General features: G+C 36.7%; 1 protein-coding gene across 2 annotated transcripts in view; it reads right to left on the reverse strand.

The window, feature by feature from the left end:
- Positions 1–4,685, reverse strand: part of spon1a (spondin 1a) — a 65,948-nt gene extending 61,263 nt beyond the window's left edge. Inside the window, exons 1-2 of one of the 2 annotated variants that reach the window (XM_024296108.2) lie at positions 4,054–4,685; positions 3,272–3,378 (exon numbers count right to left, since the gene is read on the reverse strand). In XM_024296108.2, the coding sequence (XP_024151876.1) occupies positions 3,272–3,378; positions 4,054–4,285 (339 nt within the window). In that variant the 5' untranslated portion in view covers positions 4,286–4,685. The remainder of the gene's footprint in view (positions 1–3,271; positions 3,379–4,053) is intronic. The other variant, XM_024296107.2, reaches the window with a different exon arrangement.
- Between the last annotated feature and the right edge of the window lie 12,248 nt (positions 4,686–16,933).

Consider the following 16,933-nt stretch of genomic DNA (forward strand, 5'->3'; position numbering starts at 1 on the left):
CTTGTTCTATTCCTCCATAGTTGAGGCAGCTGAGCACAACTGTAGTTGCAATCTCATTGGTGCCCACTGGGCAGCAATCCTAAAACTTAGAGGAGGACACAGCAAGTGAAAAAAACAAGAAAGGTCTATTGGGCATTGTTGTCCTTTAAAAAAATGCAAAGTTTGTGTGGGATGAGCTCAGCAACATCAAGGAAAATTACTTTCAATCAGTTAAGCAATAATCGAGAAGGAAGGATAAGTTCTGTCCTAGAAAAGCAAACCAGCTCTTATACCTTGTTGGAATTGTTATAGATCTTGAACTTTTGCACATCCAGTCCACATGTGTTGTGTGACCTTGGAGAGCCCTACTGACTGCTCACCTTGAGATATCTTATGTGGGAAACTCTGGGAGTGTGGGATACAAGGCCACTATCGAGGGCTTTCTAATCCTTGAGCAAACAGAGCACAAGCTCGGTTGGAATTGAAATAGTAAATCTGATTTGTTTCCAAGGAGAGTTGGACTCTGTCAGGGATGCCCCTTTGTCATCCCTTCTGTTAATTACTTTAATGCACAAAATTCCTCCAAAGAATAGGCCCAAAACAGTCATAATACAATGATTCTATCTAGGGGAAATTGGTCATCTTAACAAACTGCAACATAACAGACATAAATTTTAGTTAGATGTATAAAGAGTGCATCTATGCATGTTTGATAAAGGGTCTGAGTTCTGTTCATTCTCATACATTTCCAAGTTTGTGCACAGGCCTGAGCACTGCATAGGCAACCCGCCAGTAATGCTTAGCAAATCATATCACCATGTGGCTAACAAGTACACTGAATGCTGTTGTCACATAACAACAAATGACATCGAAAATTTGTCATTCATCTTAGCACACAAAAGTGATTTTTACACAGAACAAAAAAGAAGCTCAGCTTCTCAATGTTCTTGCATGTTCAGGGCTAATTTTCACAGAGAATATCACAGCTTGACAGTGACTGTATTGAGATTCGCCTGAAAACTGTCCAAACTTTCCCCTCAACTGCACCAAATGCTCTTTTTGTTAAGAGCAATACTACACATATAGTAGATTCCCAAAATGATTGGCACCTGTTCTCTTGTACTCATTTTTAAACTGTAAGATATTTATCACTTTGGATAAAACCATCTGCTAAATGAAGGAAAATACAAATATGAACTGCGCAGAACAGAAAAGCAGGATTTACAGTTTTTAACATGATAACAAAACTATGTACAAAAAGAGCTAATGGCAACTAAAACAGTTGACTGCTCTATACTGTTATTATATTTTTTCTATCCTAATGGATTTCTTAAATTAGAGATAACATTTACAGGTAGGTAAAGCTATCCTATTTGCCATCTAACGATGAGTGTAAAAACAAGTGGATTGAAAATGAAAATAAAAAAAAGAAAAACTCAAATGTATTACTAAGTTTCCCTAATTCATGTCAAATCTCTGAAATTTGCTAAATTAATGGCCTTGTAAAGCAGTGGCTATTGTAACTGACAAGGTAAATGACTTAATTTCAGTGGAGAAAAAGGACATCGTGGGGTTCTTCCTCATGACTGGACAGCTACTATAATCAGGAAGACTGACAAAAAATACTTGGTGTGACATTTAGAATGAAGAAAATCAAATAAAGAGATTTAAAAGTGGAATTTAAAAAGCTCTGAAATGTGTTAAAGGTTCAAGGTAAAAAAAAAAAAAACAACTAGGGGCAGGCAGACTAACAGGTGATGTCAGAGGGGAATCTCTGAGGATTATGATGTTTGCAGATGATATTGTCATGTATAGTGAGAACACAAAAGGCAGAGAAACATCTTAAGAGGCTGAGCTTTTCTATGAAAATCAAAGAAATGAAGATCTGCTTCAAAAGGACATGATCTATGTGTAAATGAGAGGGACTGAAGTGAACGGGTAAGGTTAAAGGGAGGGGAGGGGAAGAAAGGTGGAGGACTCTTCTGTTGCTATGGTAAGTAAATAGGGAGGTAAGAGGCGTGTGTAGGCAGCTTGGAATTTGTGCTGATATTCTCTTAAGTGACTAGGATGGATAAGATCAGAAATGAGAAATGCATCAGAGGAACAGCTCATGTCAGATATTTTAAAGATAAATGCAAGAAAGCCAGATTGAGGTGATTTGGACGCATTGAGAGGAGGGATAGGAATTATGTTGGTAAAAGGATGCTGATGTTGAAGTTTCAAAAAAAGGAGAAATACCAAAGGAGACCAAAGAGGAGATCTGTGAATGTAATGAAGTAGGGTTGTTAGAGAGAGTGAGAAGGATGCAGATGATAGGGTTAGACGAGGGCAGAGCATTTGCTGGGGTGAACCTTAAAGCGACCAGCCAATGAAAAAGAAGTAGAAGAGGTATTGGAAAGCACTTTAATTTTTTACTTTATTCATTTAGCACATCCCCTCTTTCCTCTATTAACCACACTCAAGCGATGATGAGGAGATAATATGGAGGTTAGTGATTTCAGTCACACTCAGACAGTTAGGATCCCTCCAAAGATTCTCTGATTGATGAACACTGACTGAAACATTTCAACACACATCAGTACAACTTCTCAAAACTGAGCATCACCAAACATAAAATGAGTGCTATACTTAGTCACACTGCTGTCACAGTCACAAGAAACCCCCCACTGCACATTGTTGCGTCCGCTTCAATGAATGTTGTATGAAATTAGGCACAAGTGAGAAAAATGTCCAATTTTTTAACTCATTTGCACACATAAACACTGTTCAGCATCCAATATTTTCTGCAAAACTCCACATCTCACACTGCATTATAATGACAAAAGCAACACCGAATTGTTCATTATCACATTAGCATATTGTAGCAGAACCAGAGTCATTCGCCTTCTTTTTTCTCTTACTGAACTCTTGGCCTTTCTCTGATCTTTAATAATCAGTTTGTATAAAATTCTAATCACTCTCTAAACAAATTCAGTTTCACTCAACGCATTCCTGCTTATAAATTTCTGTCTTGTAAGCTCTAAGGTCAAAGAGCTGAGAGGAAAGAGCAACTTGAAGATGGGGTGATGACTCGTTTTACTCACAGGCTCCATCAACTTTATTGCAGGGGGTTAGGTTAAAACAATAATAGTTTGACATTTAAAGGTAGTAGGGTCTATGAGGCACACAGTGCTTAGGATCCAGAAAAAGGACTGTATTGATACAGTCTGGCTATTTTGTGGGTGTCTCCAATCCAAATGTATTGATTGATTTATGCTCTTAAAATGATATATATTTGTATCCACTGCCTTACCTGGAAATTCCCAGCGTAGTCCTCCTCTTTGTCTCCTTCTGTGCCCTCTTTCAGAGCAATAAGAGTGAATCCTCTGAAGTAAGAGGGGCTGGATGCAAACACAGTCACTACATGCAAACAAACAGGAGAGACAGCAATCATTACCATCTCCATTCTAACAAAAAAATAAAAAATAAAAACTAATGTAGACACTAAAATTGACTTAGCTGAATCGAGCTGTAGGGGTGCCTGACATTTAAAAGCAGCACAGTGTGTTCAAACCTTTCATGATAGCAAACTTTAATACTCCACAGACTTCTATCTTTAACCCTTTGGGTTTGAATTTTAATATAGTGTCCTTCAAAAAAAAAATCCTTTTCGCCCAAATGTGAAGTTCTTACTGAAAAAAGCAGTCAGTGGATATCAAGTTTGCATTGTGTATTAAATCATGTGTCCTTTTAACAAAATAAGCACTAAAGAAGAATGTGAAAAATAATTAAACTTCGAGTTTTGTCTTAAAGAGTATTAAACAATGCACTTTTAAGAGAAAAAAGACATATGGATTATTAAAAGATTACATTTTTGAGTGTTTTGTAAAAAAATATCATTACATCTATAAAGAAATGTACCTTGAAAGAATACATGTTAAGAAATTTTACTAAGTCATTTTTAAATGTTTGGAAGCAAATCCGAGGTGTGCAAACCCTCCTAGTAAGAATGACTATTTATGTAATGCTCTGAAAGTAGAAAAGTTTTATGTTGATGGAGTTTAACTGAGTGGAAATGCGCAGAAGAAGACCAACCTCTGTATGTGCTCCCCGGCTGGTAGCTGTCCGGATCTCCTTCAACGCGGAGGCGAAACTCGTTGTTGCTCTCCTTCCGATTGCTCTGAGCCCGGAGTATCCGACTACAGTAGCCGTCCGCTTTCCCAGCTCTCTCGAAAGGCTCCTCGGTGAAAGCCAGTGAAGTGCAGGCAGCGGAGGAAATGAAGCACAACAGGAGCATTGCGCCTGGATGTAGTCCTGGAGCGTTCATTCTGTGCGATCAAGTTGATGCGTTGAGATGCGAAAAGAAAAAGAAATGCCAGAGAACTCCTTCAGATCTCCGTGCAAAGCGAAAACTTGCCAGCTGCTGAAGTGAGACTTCTGAGCAGCTAGCGGGGCAGATCCATCCTGATGACAATGAGAGAGAGGAGGAGGAGGAGGACGCGGATGAGACGTGCGCTCCGCTCGCTCTGCATGAACGGCACGCTGCGCGCAGCTGAACCGAAGAGCAGGAGTCCTGGGAAGTGGCCAAACCACAGCCAGGAGTGGTCCTCAGGTTCACTGCAATTTACAACACCACGAAACGATTAACACTCAGCACAGCAGATGAGACCACTTACACTGAACTCTTATTTCTGCTCCCTTTGGAAATACAGGAGCGCGCAGACAAAGGAATAACTAAAGGATGCTGCACGGTTGTCAAGGTGACAAATTAAACAAGTGTTTTGTCACTTGACTTTTTAATGATTGCTTCACCCCCCTGTTTGGGTGATGCACAAAGGTTAATAGAGTCGGAATTGATGAATAGATTTACAAATAATTAAGGCCAAACCGAAAAATTAAACTCTTGCTTGAGTTCAGCATCATAAGGCGCAGCAGCAACAATTTCTCGGTGGACTGCCTGCAGACAGGATTAATGCCTCTTTTAAGAAATATTCACCAATCCAGAGCAGTCACATATTCAGCCTGTAACAAGATTAGAAGGGAGGAAGGGGTGACACCAAAGGTTAGTCATTCAGAATCCATCAAAATTCATTTTTTAAAAAGTGCACATCTTTATTTGGTTTGGTTTTCTATTACTGCAGAGCAGACAAAACTAGAAGAAAATGTATAACAATCACTTGGGCAGTCTACTTAAAAATATATATGTTTTTTGTCATCCTGAAGTGTGCCAGAAAAGTAATATGGCATGCACCTCCACACTAAAAAATTAGGATAAATAGTATGTAAAATTTCCCTCATACATATAGTCGAGAGTCAAAACAGAACCAGACTGTTTTAAAAAGAAAAAAAAGTCACATTGCACCATCATGGACTTGCACTAGGACTTGTGCTGTGCTGTATGCAGACACAAAATGCATAAAAAATATATGAAAAATGTATTTTTCTATCGCAACTTTTCCAATATGGTAGTTACAGGAAATAAAATGTTAATACCTTAAGCGTGTTTATTTGAGCCCAAAAACCCATTGTAAGGCATACAGTCTGTGTTGAGCTGAAAGTAAAGTTATGTAAACAAATTTATTTAGTTTCCAAAAAGATGAGATTTTCAATTCCCTTACTTGCATTTAACTTTTCTTGTTTTATTATTACTGAAGATGCAATCATTAAATTTTCTGAAGACAACCAAGGAACCCAAAAAATGTTATCTGCTAAGTCTGGGATTTCCAAACATAATCTGATTTTGTTTGTAAGGCAAAGCTTTTATTAAGAGAAAATCAATGGAAGCTGTGGGATAAAATGTCAGTTCAAAATGTCAAAGAAAAATAATCCACGTTTGAACTGTTAGGGACCCAGGTTATAGAGAAATTGATGTATATGTGAACAAATGCATGTAAAAAAGCAAGTAAGAAAGAAAAAAAATGATGCTAATTAACAACTAAAATGTAGCTACATTATTGTGATTATCATCATTTAGCTCACAGCTTCAACATCCCCTAACACTTTTATCTATAGAATAGTGATAAAATGTGGAATTTCTATGCAGTAGTTCAGGTCATCTTGCTTTTTACTTACTATTTACTAGTTTATTGTGGTGTTTTTGGTTCATTTCATTCAGGTGGGAGTTTATTTCTGAAACCCTTCTACATGTTATTAAAGTGACTGTGCTTTTCATCATTGTCGCTTGTTTTACTACTTGTATTTGTATCATCTTGAAGTTCAAAATATTTTCCATTAATGCTTAAATTCTTCCAAGTTTTAGTCTTTTGTCAACTATTCAAGTTTTCCCCAAGAATGTTACTGATTTTTTTCCATTTTTATCCTCTCCAACCACAGGAGTTTTGCTTTCTCCCCCATTTTTATCTCTATTTTTTTCTTCTGCAGAAGAAAAGCTAGATATAAATGAAATAAGATGCATCAGGATTCTTTATCTCCAATGAGCAGCTAGAGTACACCAAGCCATGCAATCAGATGGGCTGCAGTATATTGCATTAAAATTCCTGTCAATGATGAGTCTGCTGTTAAGAATTTTATGGCAGCCCATAAGGGACTTTCTAAGACAGAGCCAAATGTCAAAGGTCAAACACCTTGATCAAATCATTGCAGAGTGGGTGTCTTTTCAATGACTTTTGAATGTGACACTTGATTCTAGGTTTGACATTCAGTTACAAAAAGCTCCTAAAGAAATGTTAATGTTTATGATTCTGCTGTTATTTGTGTTATTTACTTCAGAAAAATACTTAAAATCTAAAACATGTTTTCCAAATTTCAAACTCTGTCACATTTTTGTAACAGCATTGAGAAAGTAAATGTCTACTGCTGCCCTCTACTGGTTTATTCCAAACTTCATGAAAACCTCATTTGTGTTGTGGAGATGGGAATAGAGGGGATAGACCTTTCCACTGGGACATTTCTCACTAGTATGGTTGACATCACACACTATTGCGTTATTGGGAAGCGCACAAGTTGCAGATAGTTTAGCTACAACAGAGTCTGTTAGTAAGACAGAGTAAACTGAGCCAAAACAGGTACAATTGAGGTTCATCCCAGCTCTTCTTGAGGCATCCTTGTTTTTTTCACTTAGAGACACTTGTGATGAGCTTGAGTTGTTAATTTTTACCAACAAACTTGTGCATTCATCAGCTCGATCCTCCAAAGGTGTCACCTTGATGTTAGGTTGGTTTTGTTGATGGATGGTGGACTTTCTTACCAACTTAAAGCCAATCAGCAACAGTCATAAAATAAATAATTTTCTTCGTATTTAAAATAATTTTCAAACAATAAACAGTGACAGTCCTGCAACAAAATCTGTTATCACTTTAGTCATACAATACTTAAAAAAACACATTTTTCTCTTTTCTTATAAAAAAAAAAACCTAACATTTGACTTCTAAACAAAAGCAGTTCAGTTGTCAAAAAAAAAGAAAACACTTTATAATGACAGCAAGATGTCACCGCGTTGCAAACAGTACAATGTTGATGCGTTTCCGCATCTGTGCTGCTTCTTTATTTTGCTGGAGAGACATTTTATCCCTTTTCATATTCGTGCAAACCCCCGGTGTTTATGTTAGCCCTGGGAGAGGTCAGCAGACAAATAATGGGAATGCAACACCTTCTGATGGGCACTGACAAATGGAGGGTGGCTGTGTTCTGTGCATGTACTGCTGAGTTGATGGATGGATGATGGGGGAGAAAAGGAACAGTCTAGATGGTAAAATGCTGCCACAGCAGGTGTCATGAGAGCATTTTGTCTCACCGCCCTGTTGTGCTGAATCACCTCAAAATCTTCCAGTGCTTATGGTTACACAATTTTTCTTACATAAAAAAATATATATTTATCGGAACAATTTCTAAAGCTTTGTTCAGATAGACTGTTTTAACACAGAGAGCAAGAGCGTTGCTGTTGTAAAGATAAAAGCTTTGCGTTTTCTGTGAACAAAACCCAACAAAAAAGCCCAACTTGAACATCAATGTGTGCGATGTCTGCTTTGTTTGTCTGTATTAATCATTAGAAATAGTCTTTATTAAGTCTCCCTCATTGAAAAATGCTTGAAAAGTGGGTATGTTTTGCTTTGAATTCATGAATCAGTCAATATAATTTTAATGTTCTGGATGAATGAGCTGAAACCTTTTTTATCTGAATCTGCTTTGAGTGCCTTTGACCGAAGCACAGCTCAGGAGAGGCAACTCGAAAGCAACAATGGGAGAATTTTCCATGACACCAACAGTTTTACACATGCGTGGTTTTAAATGCATGATGTCACGCAATGTCCCTTGCTTTTATCTGAGGTTGTCATCTTTTTTTGTCATGGGATACTTATTTTTGTTCAAATTTCAATATTTCCACAATGATAAAAAATCTTTTTTTATTGGCACATCAGTTTCCAAACTCCTACATGAGCCTTTAAATTATCCTCCGGAGCATTTCTGTCTTTACAGAGGTGTAGAGGTCAAGGGGGGAAAAATCAAATTAGGCCTTTCATTTGATCTTAGTGAAGTGTGAGAGGCTGCTCATTAAACAGCCAAGCCCCCTGCTGCGGAGTCATTAGGGCCACATTTACCATGCACTAGAGTGTTTACCACATTAAATTCACCTGATTTAAAAAATAAAAAACTCTCATCCTGCAGAGGAAAAAGGAAGAACTCTATGAAAGTGTTCCTAGTAAAAATAATGGATTTATTCTCTTACAAAAACAGTTCTAAAACCAGATTGAAAAGTCGCTCAGCACCGATCAGCAGCACCGGTCTGCTGATGAAGTTAACATCTTTATTTTCACCGTGGCTTCCTAGATTCAGCTCCCCATCTCCTGCTTTAGAGGTAATCTGTTTTGATGTCCATCTAAAACTTGAGTGTAACATGTGTTGTTTGGGGACCAGAGAGCGTAAGGGGGCTATCACAAATGATTACAGTCAGCCAGAGGGTGACGGGGGCTGCCAGGTGCAGGGGTCTGCGGAGGCATTACTTACTGGATCCTGTCTTTACCTCGGAGGAGAGCGGGGCCATATCTAAATGGCTTTGAGGAAATCACACACCCTGTCACAAACTGTTAGTTATCTGTCACACAGATAACATTACCCTGGCGGAAGCCTGCCATTAGTTTACTAACAGCAAAACGTGCTGTTTGGAGAAGTGAACGTTTGTGTCTTTATTTGTGTGTTTTAAATAAAGTGAAAATCAATGATGAAAAAAGAAAAACAAAAAATTGCTTACATAGTTACAGAATAATATTAAATTATTTAAAAAAATATTTAAATACTGGATTGGAGCATGGCAACAAAGAGTGGACTTTTATACACATATGCATAAGATGGATGATGAAGGAGGATTTTTTTTTTGTCAAACACAATGATGTCTAATAACCTGTAGGATCAATTGGGGAAATCTATTTTCTAAGGTCTGGCTACAACATGCAGATTCTAGATATAATTTCAATGTATTTATGACACAAAATCTGCATGAATTAGTCGTTTTTTTGGGGGGGGATTAGGCGACGCCTATATCCTGGTGGGAGAAGCTCGGACCATAGATAGATAAACCCAGAGCCCATGGTAGCTGATGGTTGTAGAGGCCAGTCCACAGCACTGTATGGTCCAGGTGGAGGGCAGGAAAAACTCTCTGGAATGTAGAGATATAAACTTGAATTTAAAAGCAGAAATGAGACTGTGATTGGCTGAGAAAAGGAAGTGGGGAATTTAGCAATTGGTTTAAAGTGAAGGCTCACTTGATGAGTGGCATGTAGAGTGATGCAAGAACCAGCCTACCCAGAATTGAGTTAGATCTTCCTTTTTGAAATTACACCAACGCTACACTTCCATAATTAAAGACAGAAGCTAATTGACATCACTGTCAGAAGGTCATTACAATGTAAATTAAAGCTACAAAACTCATATGTTTTCTAATTCGTCTCCCAGGCCTCACATTTTTGAGCAAGCAATTAGAATATTGACTTGAAAAGTAAATACTTATTTTATTTTACGTTTTTCCCTGCAATCCCTTGATATTCTTTTTAATCAGCTGGCAAAAAACTAAATTTTGGGGACATTTATTTTTGTTTTTGTGGCCTTCGCTTCCTAAAAACTATATTACACTATTTTAATTAGAGTGATTTGATCACATAGCATGCGAATGAAACAACACAATTTCCTTGAGTCACTTAAGAAAAAAAAAAGCTTAACACTACACATGCACGCTACATGTCACACATTGGCTATTATTAACTGCAAGCATCTGCAATTCAAGAACACAGAAGTGCTCATGTTGAAAACAGCCAACAAACTCCCCAGTGGGGAAAAAAAATCCTCAATTATGTTTAACACTGCTGAGAGAATAACACATGTTTTAAATAGTAAAAGAAAAAAAATGTTTGTAAAAAAAAGTTCTTCAACCTTTGCTTATGTCAAAAGTTTTCCCTTATTTTTCACAATAAAAGTACCCTATCAGCTACATACTTTAAATAGGACTATAAATATTTGTGAGTACAAACAACTAAAAATTTGCTAAATTAAAGTAGCACGCCTAAAATTATTAGCAACTATTAACTTTTGTTAAGTGTAAAATTAATTTATCTTTTGATAAAATGAGCAGCATAAAAATCTTCAATATATGTGTTGACTCTGTCAGACTGGTTTGGTAGTTTGTATTTTTTTTCCTTTTGTGTTTTGATTATTTTGACATCAGCAGGATGTTGCTGGTGTTGTGTACATTCCAAGGCATCAACATTTAAAGAGAAAATCAAATATAGTCTGAAGGACTTTTACTTTGAAGAACTTAGTTGACTTTCCCACTCTGGGACATGTTGTCCATGTAAAGTTGAAAGTAAGACACCCAGCTGTGTGGTTTGGGTTAAATGTCACATTAACATAAATGCTGGCAGTGCCATAAGGACTGTGACATTCCCTCACATTGTACTGAAAAAGGGTTCTCATGAGGGCACATCTTTTAGATTCTCAGCTCCTTTGTACACAAGTCTGTGGTTAAAGTCAAAATCTGTCAACAGTCTGTCCTCTTTCAAAGCTTTACACCCCGATAAGCTGAGGGACTCTTTTACTATTTTATCAGCAGTCCTTTCCAACACACTCTGACCTTATTTGAGTCTCAGCCTTCCACTTCCGCCTGACCTTTGGCTATGAATCCACAAGCAAGAGATGAAGACGCTTGGGTCCTCTATTCGCAAATGTCATGCCCAAAAGCACTGCAGATGTGCATACCTACCTATGATGTTATAAAACAATCTAATAACACAAATGATAAAAAAAATATATAATTTTACGATTTATTCGCATTGATCTAAAAATATAATTTAGCAATGCACAATAAATGTTTTTCTCATTTTTTAATTAAATACAGTGTAACATAAAAGTGATTTTTTTTCTAAAGTATTCACTAATAATTACTTTAAATATAAAACTTCACTTGGCAAAAATGTTTTATGTGAAAAGCTTTGCTTTTTACTTTTTCCTGTGTTTCTACTTGAAAGCTGAACAGTCATGACTCACAATGAGATCAATCAGAGGCGCCTCTGTCACTTCAACACTTGATTGAAGATACTTCTCCTTAGTTCTTTAGACGCACCAATGCCAAATGCAAAAATAATAATAATAAAAAAAAAATCAAGTAGTCATTCAATTTCTATTTCCTTTGTCTCTTGTGTGGTTGTGTTTTTCTTGCATAACTTTCTTCACAAGGTAAAACATATAAATATGTATTTTCTCTTTATAAAAGCCACAATAAGCTATTGAAAAACCTTTGATTTTAGATTTATCCTTGTGTATGCAAGTTCTTTTTTCTAACAACCATTGTACCTTTGTCAGAATTCTGCCTTTTTATTGAAAACACTATAGTTTTGTCAGCTAAACTAGAAGTTGATGGTAAACCAATTTAAAAATATCTCTGAAACGTGATAAAATGTAGTTTACTTTATGAACAAAAAAAAATAATAATTTTTCCTTTTTTTCCAAAAACCTTATCTTAAAATCTACCAACCATTACAGGCAAGAACTGGATTTAGCAAACAGTTTTGGTGGAAGATGATATCAATGATAAAGTAAGGACTTTGTGGAATGAGTGGCAAATTCTGAACTCAGCTGTGATGAGGCTACAACACATGCAGGTCATCTTTTTGATAAATCCATTGAATCCTGTTTTTCTGAGTCAACCTTTTCATAACTGAATTAATATCGACTGATGTCTTTATTCCAATGTAATGCAAGGCTGGTATGAAAAGTTCCATGGTAACATGAGCTCCTGAGGCAGGAGGAAGGACGTGTATCGAATTGGAGAAAACAGTGAATTTGTGCTTCTTTTGGCAGAAATGAGCAGTTGTGTCTGTGCATTCAAAACATGAATGATATAAAAACGTAATCTGTGAAAATGTGGCCCCAATTATCTCATTATGTTCCATACATCTCCAAAGTTAGAGGAAAAACTATAAAACACAGAGGATGACGCTGATGATTGTGGTAGAAAGCAACTCATAGTTTCAGTAAAGAAAAGTTCTGCATTTGAAAAGGCTTGAAAACTCTCCGTTAGCCTTTATGTCTGGACTTTCTGTTTCAGTCGGAGAGCCACTGAACTTTAATGCTGAAATCAAAGACATCGTTTTAAGTATTGATCTGTCAAAGAATAACTTTAAGAAAAGTTTTCATAGAAAAAATTTAAAGTGTAAGTTAGTAAACAAGTAGATCAGAGAGAGTTCTTGAATTGTAGATGTACTGATTTGTTGTCTGTCATAAATTACCACTGCCTGATACTTGCTGTGGTTTGTTTCAGGAACTTTCTGAACCAGATCGCCCCCTACAACAATGTACAGCAGTGAATTCCTAATATCTTAAGGAAATTAGGGGTAGGGTGTGTCCAAACCTTTTGAAAAGAAGACCAGATATGATGAAGTGAAACGCATGAAGGGAAACCATTCAGACTGCATTCTATGAACCCTTACAATACCATTAAATGAAAATTAACTATTTGATTACATTTTCATTGCTAAATAATACGTTTCATTTCTTCACAGAGAGTAGAAATAACTTTAAATAAAAGGCTTACGATGGCTTATTGCAGATAATCACAATCAAGAAATTGTTTTTGAGTTTTTATGTAGCGCTGGGGGCCACATAACATTGATTTTATGATAAAAAACCTGTGGAATTTTATTGGGGCCACTGACCGGACTTTGGACATGCATGTCTTAAGGAAATGCACAACATCCCTACAAAATTGTAGCTCAAAGAAAAGCCGGTAAATGTTAGGTTAGGATAGAGATCTGCAGCCTTCACTCTGAAAGAGCCATTCAGGTTCATTTCCCACCGACTACAACCCAGTAGGAGCCACAAAGTCTTCCTTCACCCTTTAAAACAATAAGACACAGATTTGTATTTATGCTATTGTTACCACTATGATAAACCTAAATGAACTGTTGTTAATTTTGCATGAATAATACACAAACATATAAAGAACTTAGCCTTTTTTTTTTACTTCTGATAGAAGTTCCTTTCAAAATAAAAGACACCCTGTCATTTATGATCACTTCAAAGCATCAGTATTTGTAGGAAGTCTAATGTCAGCAGGGATTCAATAAAAATCGGTAATTTCACTGTTGTTGGTGGTTCTCTGTAAGAAATGTAACTCTAATAGGCCAAAATGAAATCCAAATTAAAAAGTGACCCCTGCCATATTTTTTTAACACATTTAAAATTCCTTAATTTTTTCAAGAATAGAAAATTTGCTTAATAATCCAGTGTGCCTTAACGCTGGTTGTGCTTAGTGAAGTCCATTGATTTTTTTATAGCACAGGACAGGACGCACAAAAATGTGTTAAAATGTTGTAACTCGACTTGTGAGACGCACTGTCCTTCAACTGTTTGATAATGAGTTAGTTTTTAGTTAGTTTACTGTTTCTACTTTACTATTTTCTCACTTCTTACTTTACAGATACTTTTTAGCATTTAGAAACTTTTACATTTTTTTTAACAAGAGAACCACAGTGGATGGGTAAAAGAGCCACGTGTGGCTCCGGAGTAGCAGGTTGCAGACCCCTAGTTTAGGGCAGATTAAATGTGTTTAGAATATATGTGAACTGTAGGGGCACAAGACATGGTCAGGTGTGCAGCACAGTGGCATCTCAGGAAATGTAGTGCATAAAGCAAAGACACAGCAACCTCAAATTCCTTGGATTAAATCTCTTTCCAACCTCAAACCCCAGTTCCACATTAGAATAAAGAACAACATTTTAGATCAAAGTATATCATTAAAGTTTGCAGTATTTCAAAGTTTAACTAATCTGAGTTATCTGACATCATTGAAAATGTGTTAATAAAGGGAGAAAAACACAGTTTACTTTAAGAGTGTCAATTTTATTGAATATTCTAAATCCATAAAGATACTTTTAGGGATGAATTAATAAAATGCTGTTTAACTAAGTGTGATAAGTTCATAAAGCTTTGAACTTTTTTGAGAAAAGCCACAAAAGCCACATCAGCATCTGAGATTTTTTAAGTTGCCGTACTCACATACAAACTGGTCCTTTGACATCTTTATGAGAATAAGATCTAAATAGCTGTGAGCACTTTTCAATCAACAACAAGCATCCATCCATCCATCAGACGTGCACCCCCACAGACTAAAGCAGACAGGCTTTCATGGCAGCCTTGAGGCAATAAACATATGTGTCTCTCCTTAACGTCTAAATTCTAGTATTCATGCAGAGAACGTTTTGTCTCAGAGATGATCCCAACATGTTTCCATTATTTATGTCTTTCCATCACTCCCACTTCACATGAGACCATTTCTCCAGCCTCTTTTTCCTGACATAATCTCTGCTTGGGGAATTACTCATTTCTGACTGACATTGTGTGGGTGTGTTCCAATAAAGGTGCATTTCAGACCGTCTGCAACAGTGCACACTTCATGGTGTGCAAACATCATGATAGCTTAACTTCAAACTCACATTTAGTTGGTTAATAAAAAGAAGATTGAGGAACACAATGAAAGGTTTTTAGTAAGCATCATAAACCAAGATAGTCATTTAGAATCAGGGAGTCGCCATAAAATAAAATGACAAACAAAGTGGTTTCACAGGAAAACTATGACACATTTGTCAGTGCAGTTTGTCGCTTCCACAAATGACAGTATCACAGTCATTCTAATTTGAGGAAATGAAAAGCAGATTCTCAAAGTCTTCACACGTTGACTGCCTTCAACAACAGGAATTTGTCAAGGCAGAAAAAATATTTGAAGCTGATGAGCCCGGATAGAAATAAATGTGAGGATTTTTCTTGAGGAGAGCTAATACCACAGGGGTACCTAATACCACATTGGGATGAAGCCTATCTGCTACACTATTTAAACTTGTAGTTGTAGAGTTAGATAAGCTAATTTCTCTTTAACAGTCCTGGTTCATCATCTGTCCGTCCTGGGATAGGATCTCTCCCTCATACAAGCATCCCTCAGGTTTCTTCTTTTTTGTCCTGAATCAGGTTTTTTTTAGTTTTTCCTTACCGGGAGGGAGGGTCTAAGGGCAGGGATAACTAGTTTTATTTAGTTCGTTTAGTTTAGCAATTAGCTTTTGTTTATATTTTATGACTGACCTTCTGCTTCTGTAAAATTACTGGAATGAAGCCCAATGAGGTAATTGTTTATGTGATATTGGGATATATAAATAAAATTGAATTGAGAGGAGAAATAAATGCTAGAAATATTTTTTTATGCACACATTTTCCTCTTTGAAGACCCACTTCAATGAAAAAAAATGCTTTTGGTGTTTTTAAGATGTTCTTTTAGCATTTTCTCATGATAGAGGATATACTGTATATTAAGAAATGTAAGCTTAAAATTGTGTTTCTGAGTAAACGTGTCTTCATTCAAATAATTGAATCAGACAAAAGGATGCTATTTGAAAAAGCTTGTAGCTATAACGTAAGTGCTACGACACCACAGTCATTGGAATTATTCAGGATGGAGATGAATCAAAGGAGAAGTGGAGAGGCTAGTCTTCTGGTGCTGCCAGAACCACCTGGATCTAAACCCACTTAAGACTGTGGAGATGACAGTGGATTTCAGGAAGAACCCCCCTCCACTCACAATTCTCAACAGAACACTCTCCTCAACAGACTCATACAGGTTCTTGGCATGGAGCCACAGTCCAAGAGAGATGGTCACTTTAGCTTTTTCCAATTTCCAATATATGATCCAACAGTGGATCTTTTTTTTTTTAAATCAAGCTGCTTAGCAATTGCCCTGCAGCCTTTTCCAGAGTTGTGGAGGTCAAGTATTTATATAGCAGAGAGATCAACAGCCAAAAAAAAAGTTAATTTAGGGTTAAATTATCCTTTAATCTAAAAACAAATCAGTGTCTTATTTTCTTGAATAGTAAATCAGATTCTGTGGCTCCTGTTGGGATGTTGTCTGTGAGAAATTGACCCAAATGGCTCTCTACATGTTAAAGTTTGCAGACCCATTCCCTAACACTTCCGCTATGCGGTCATGAAAAAAAGTTCAGAACTGGCTGCACATAATTAGAAAATTACGCGCTAATAGTCACTTAAAACAGATTATAATAATGAAATTATTAATTATTATAATCTGAAACCTTGCAAAATCACAGGGTGTTCAAAAACTTATTTGCTTCACTGTACATGGACTCAATGACAAAATCACTGACGGAATTCCAAACTGGATTTACACCTTGATTGCTTTTTGTTTCAATGTGAACTTTGCAGTGAAAATTTGTCTCTCCTGTACAGAAGAAACCATTGAACCTCACATTTTTAGTTTGAGCTGCATAAAAATAAGTGAGAGAGAAGAGAGATTGTAAAGTGCTGGATTGAGAGCTGAGTGTGTGCAGTGCTGACTGATCCCCTGAGACTGGAGGCGGAAGGCTCAGTGGGGAGCAGCAGAGATGTTTTGCAAGTGGAAACAGAAAAATGGATGACTATCAGGGATCAGGTGAGGATGAAGCACAATATTAGAAGAAAAAAAAATCTC

This window comes from Oryzias melastigma, linkage group LG3 (assembly GCF_002922805.2).
Source record: "Oryzias melastigma strain HK-1 linkage group LG3, ASM292280v2, whole genome shotgun sequence".
Classification (NCBI taxonomy): Eukaryota; Metazoa; Chordata; class Actinopteri; order Beloniformes; family Adrianichthyidae; genus Oryzias; species Oryzias melastigma.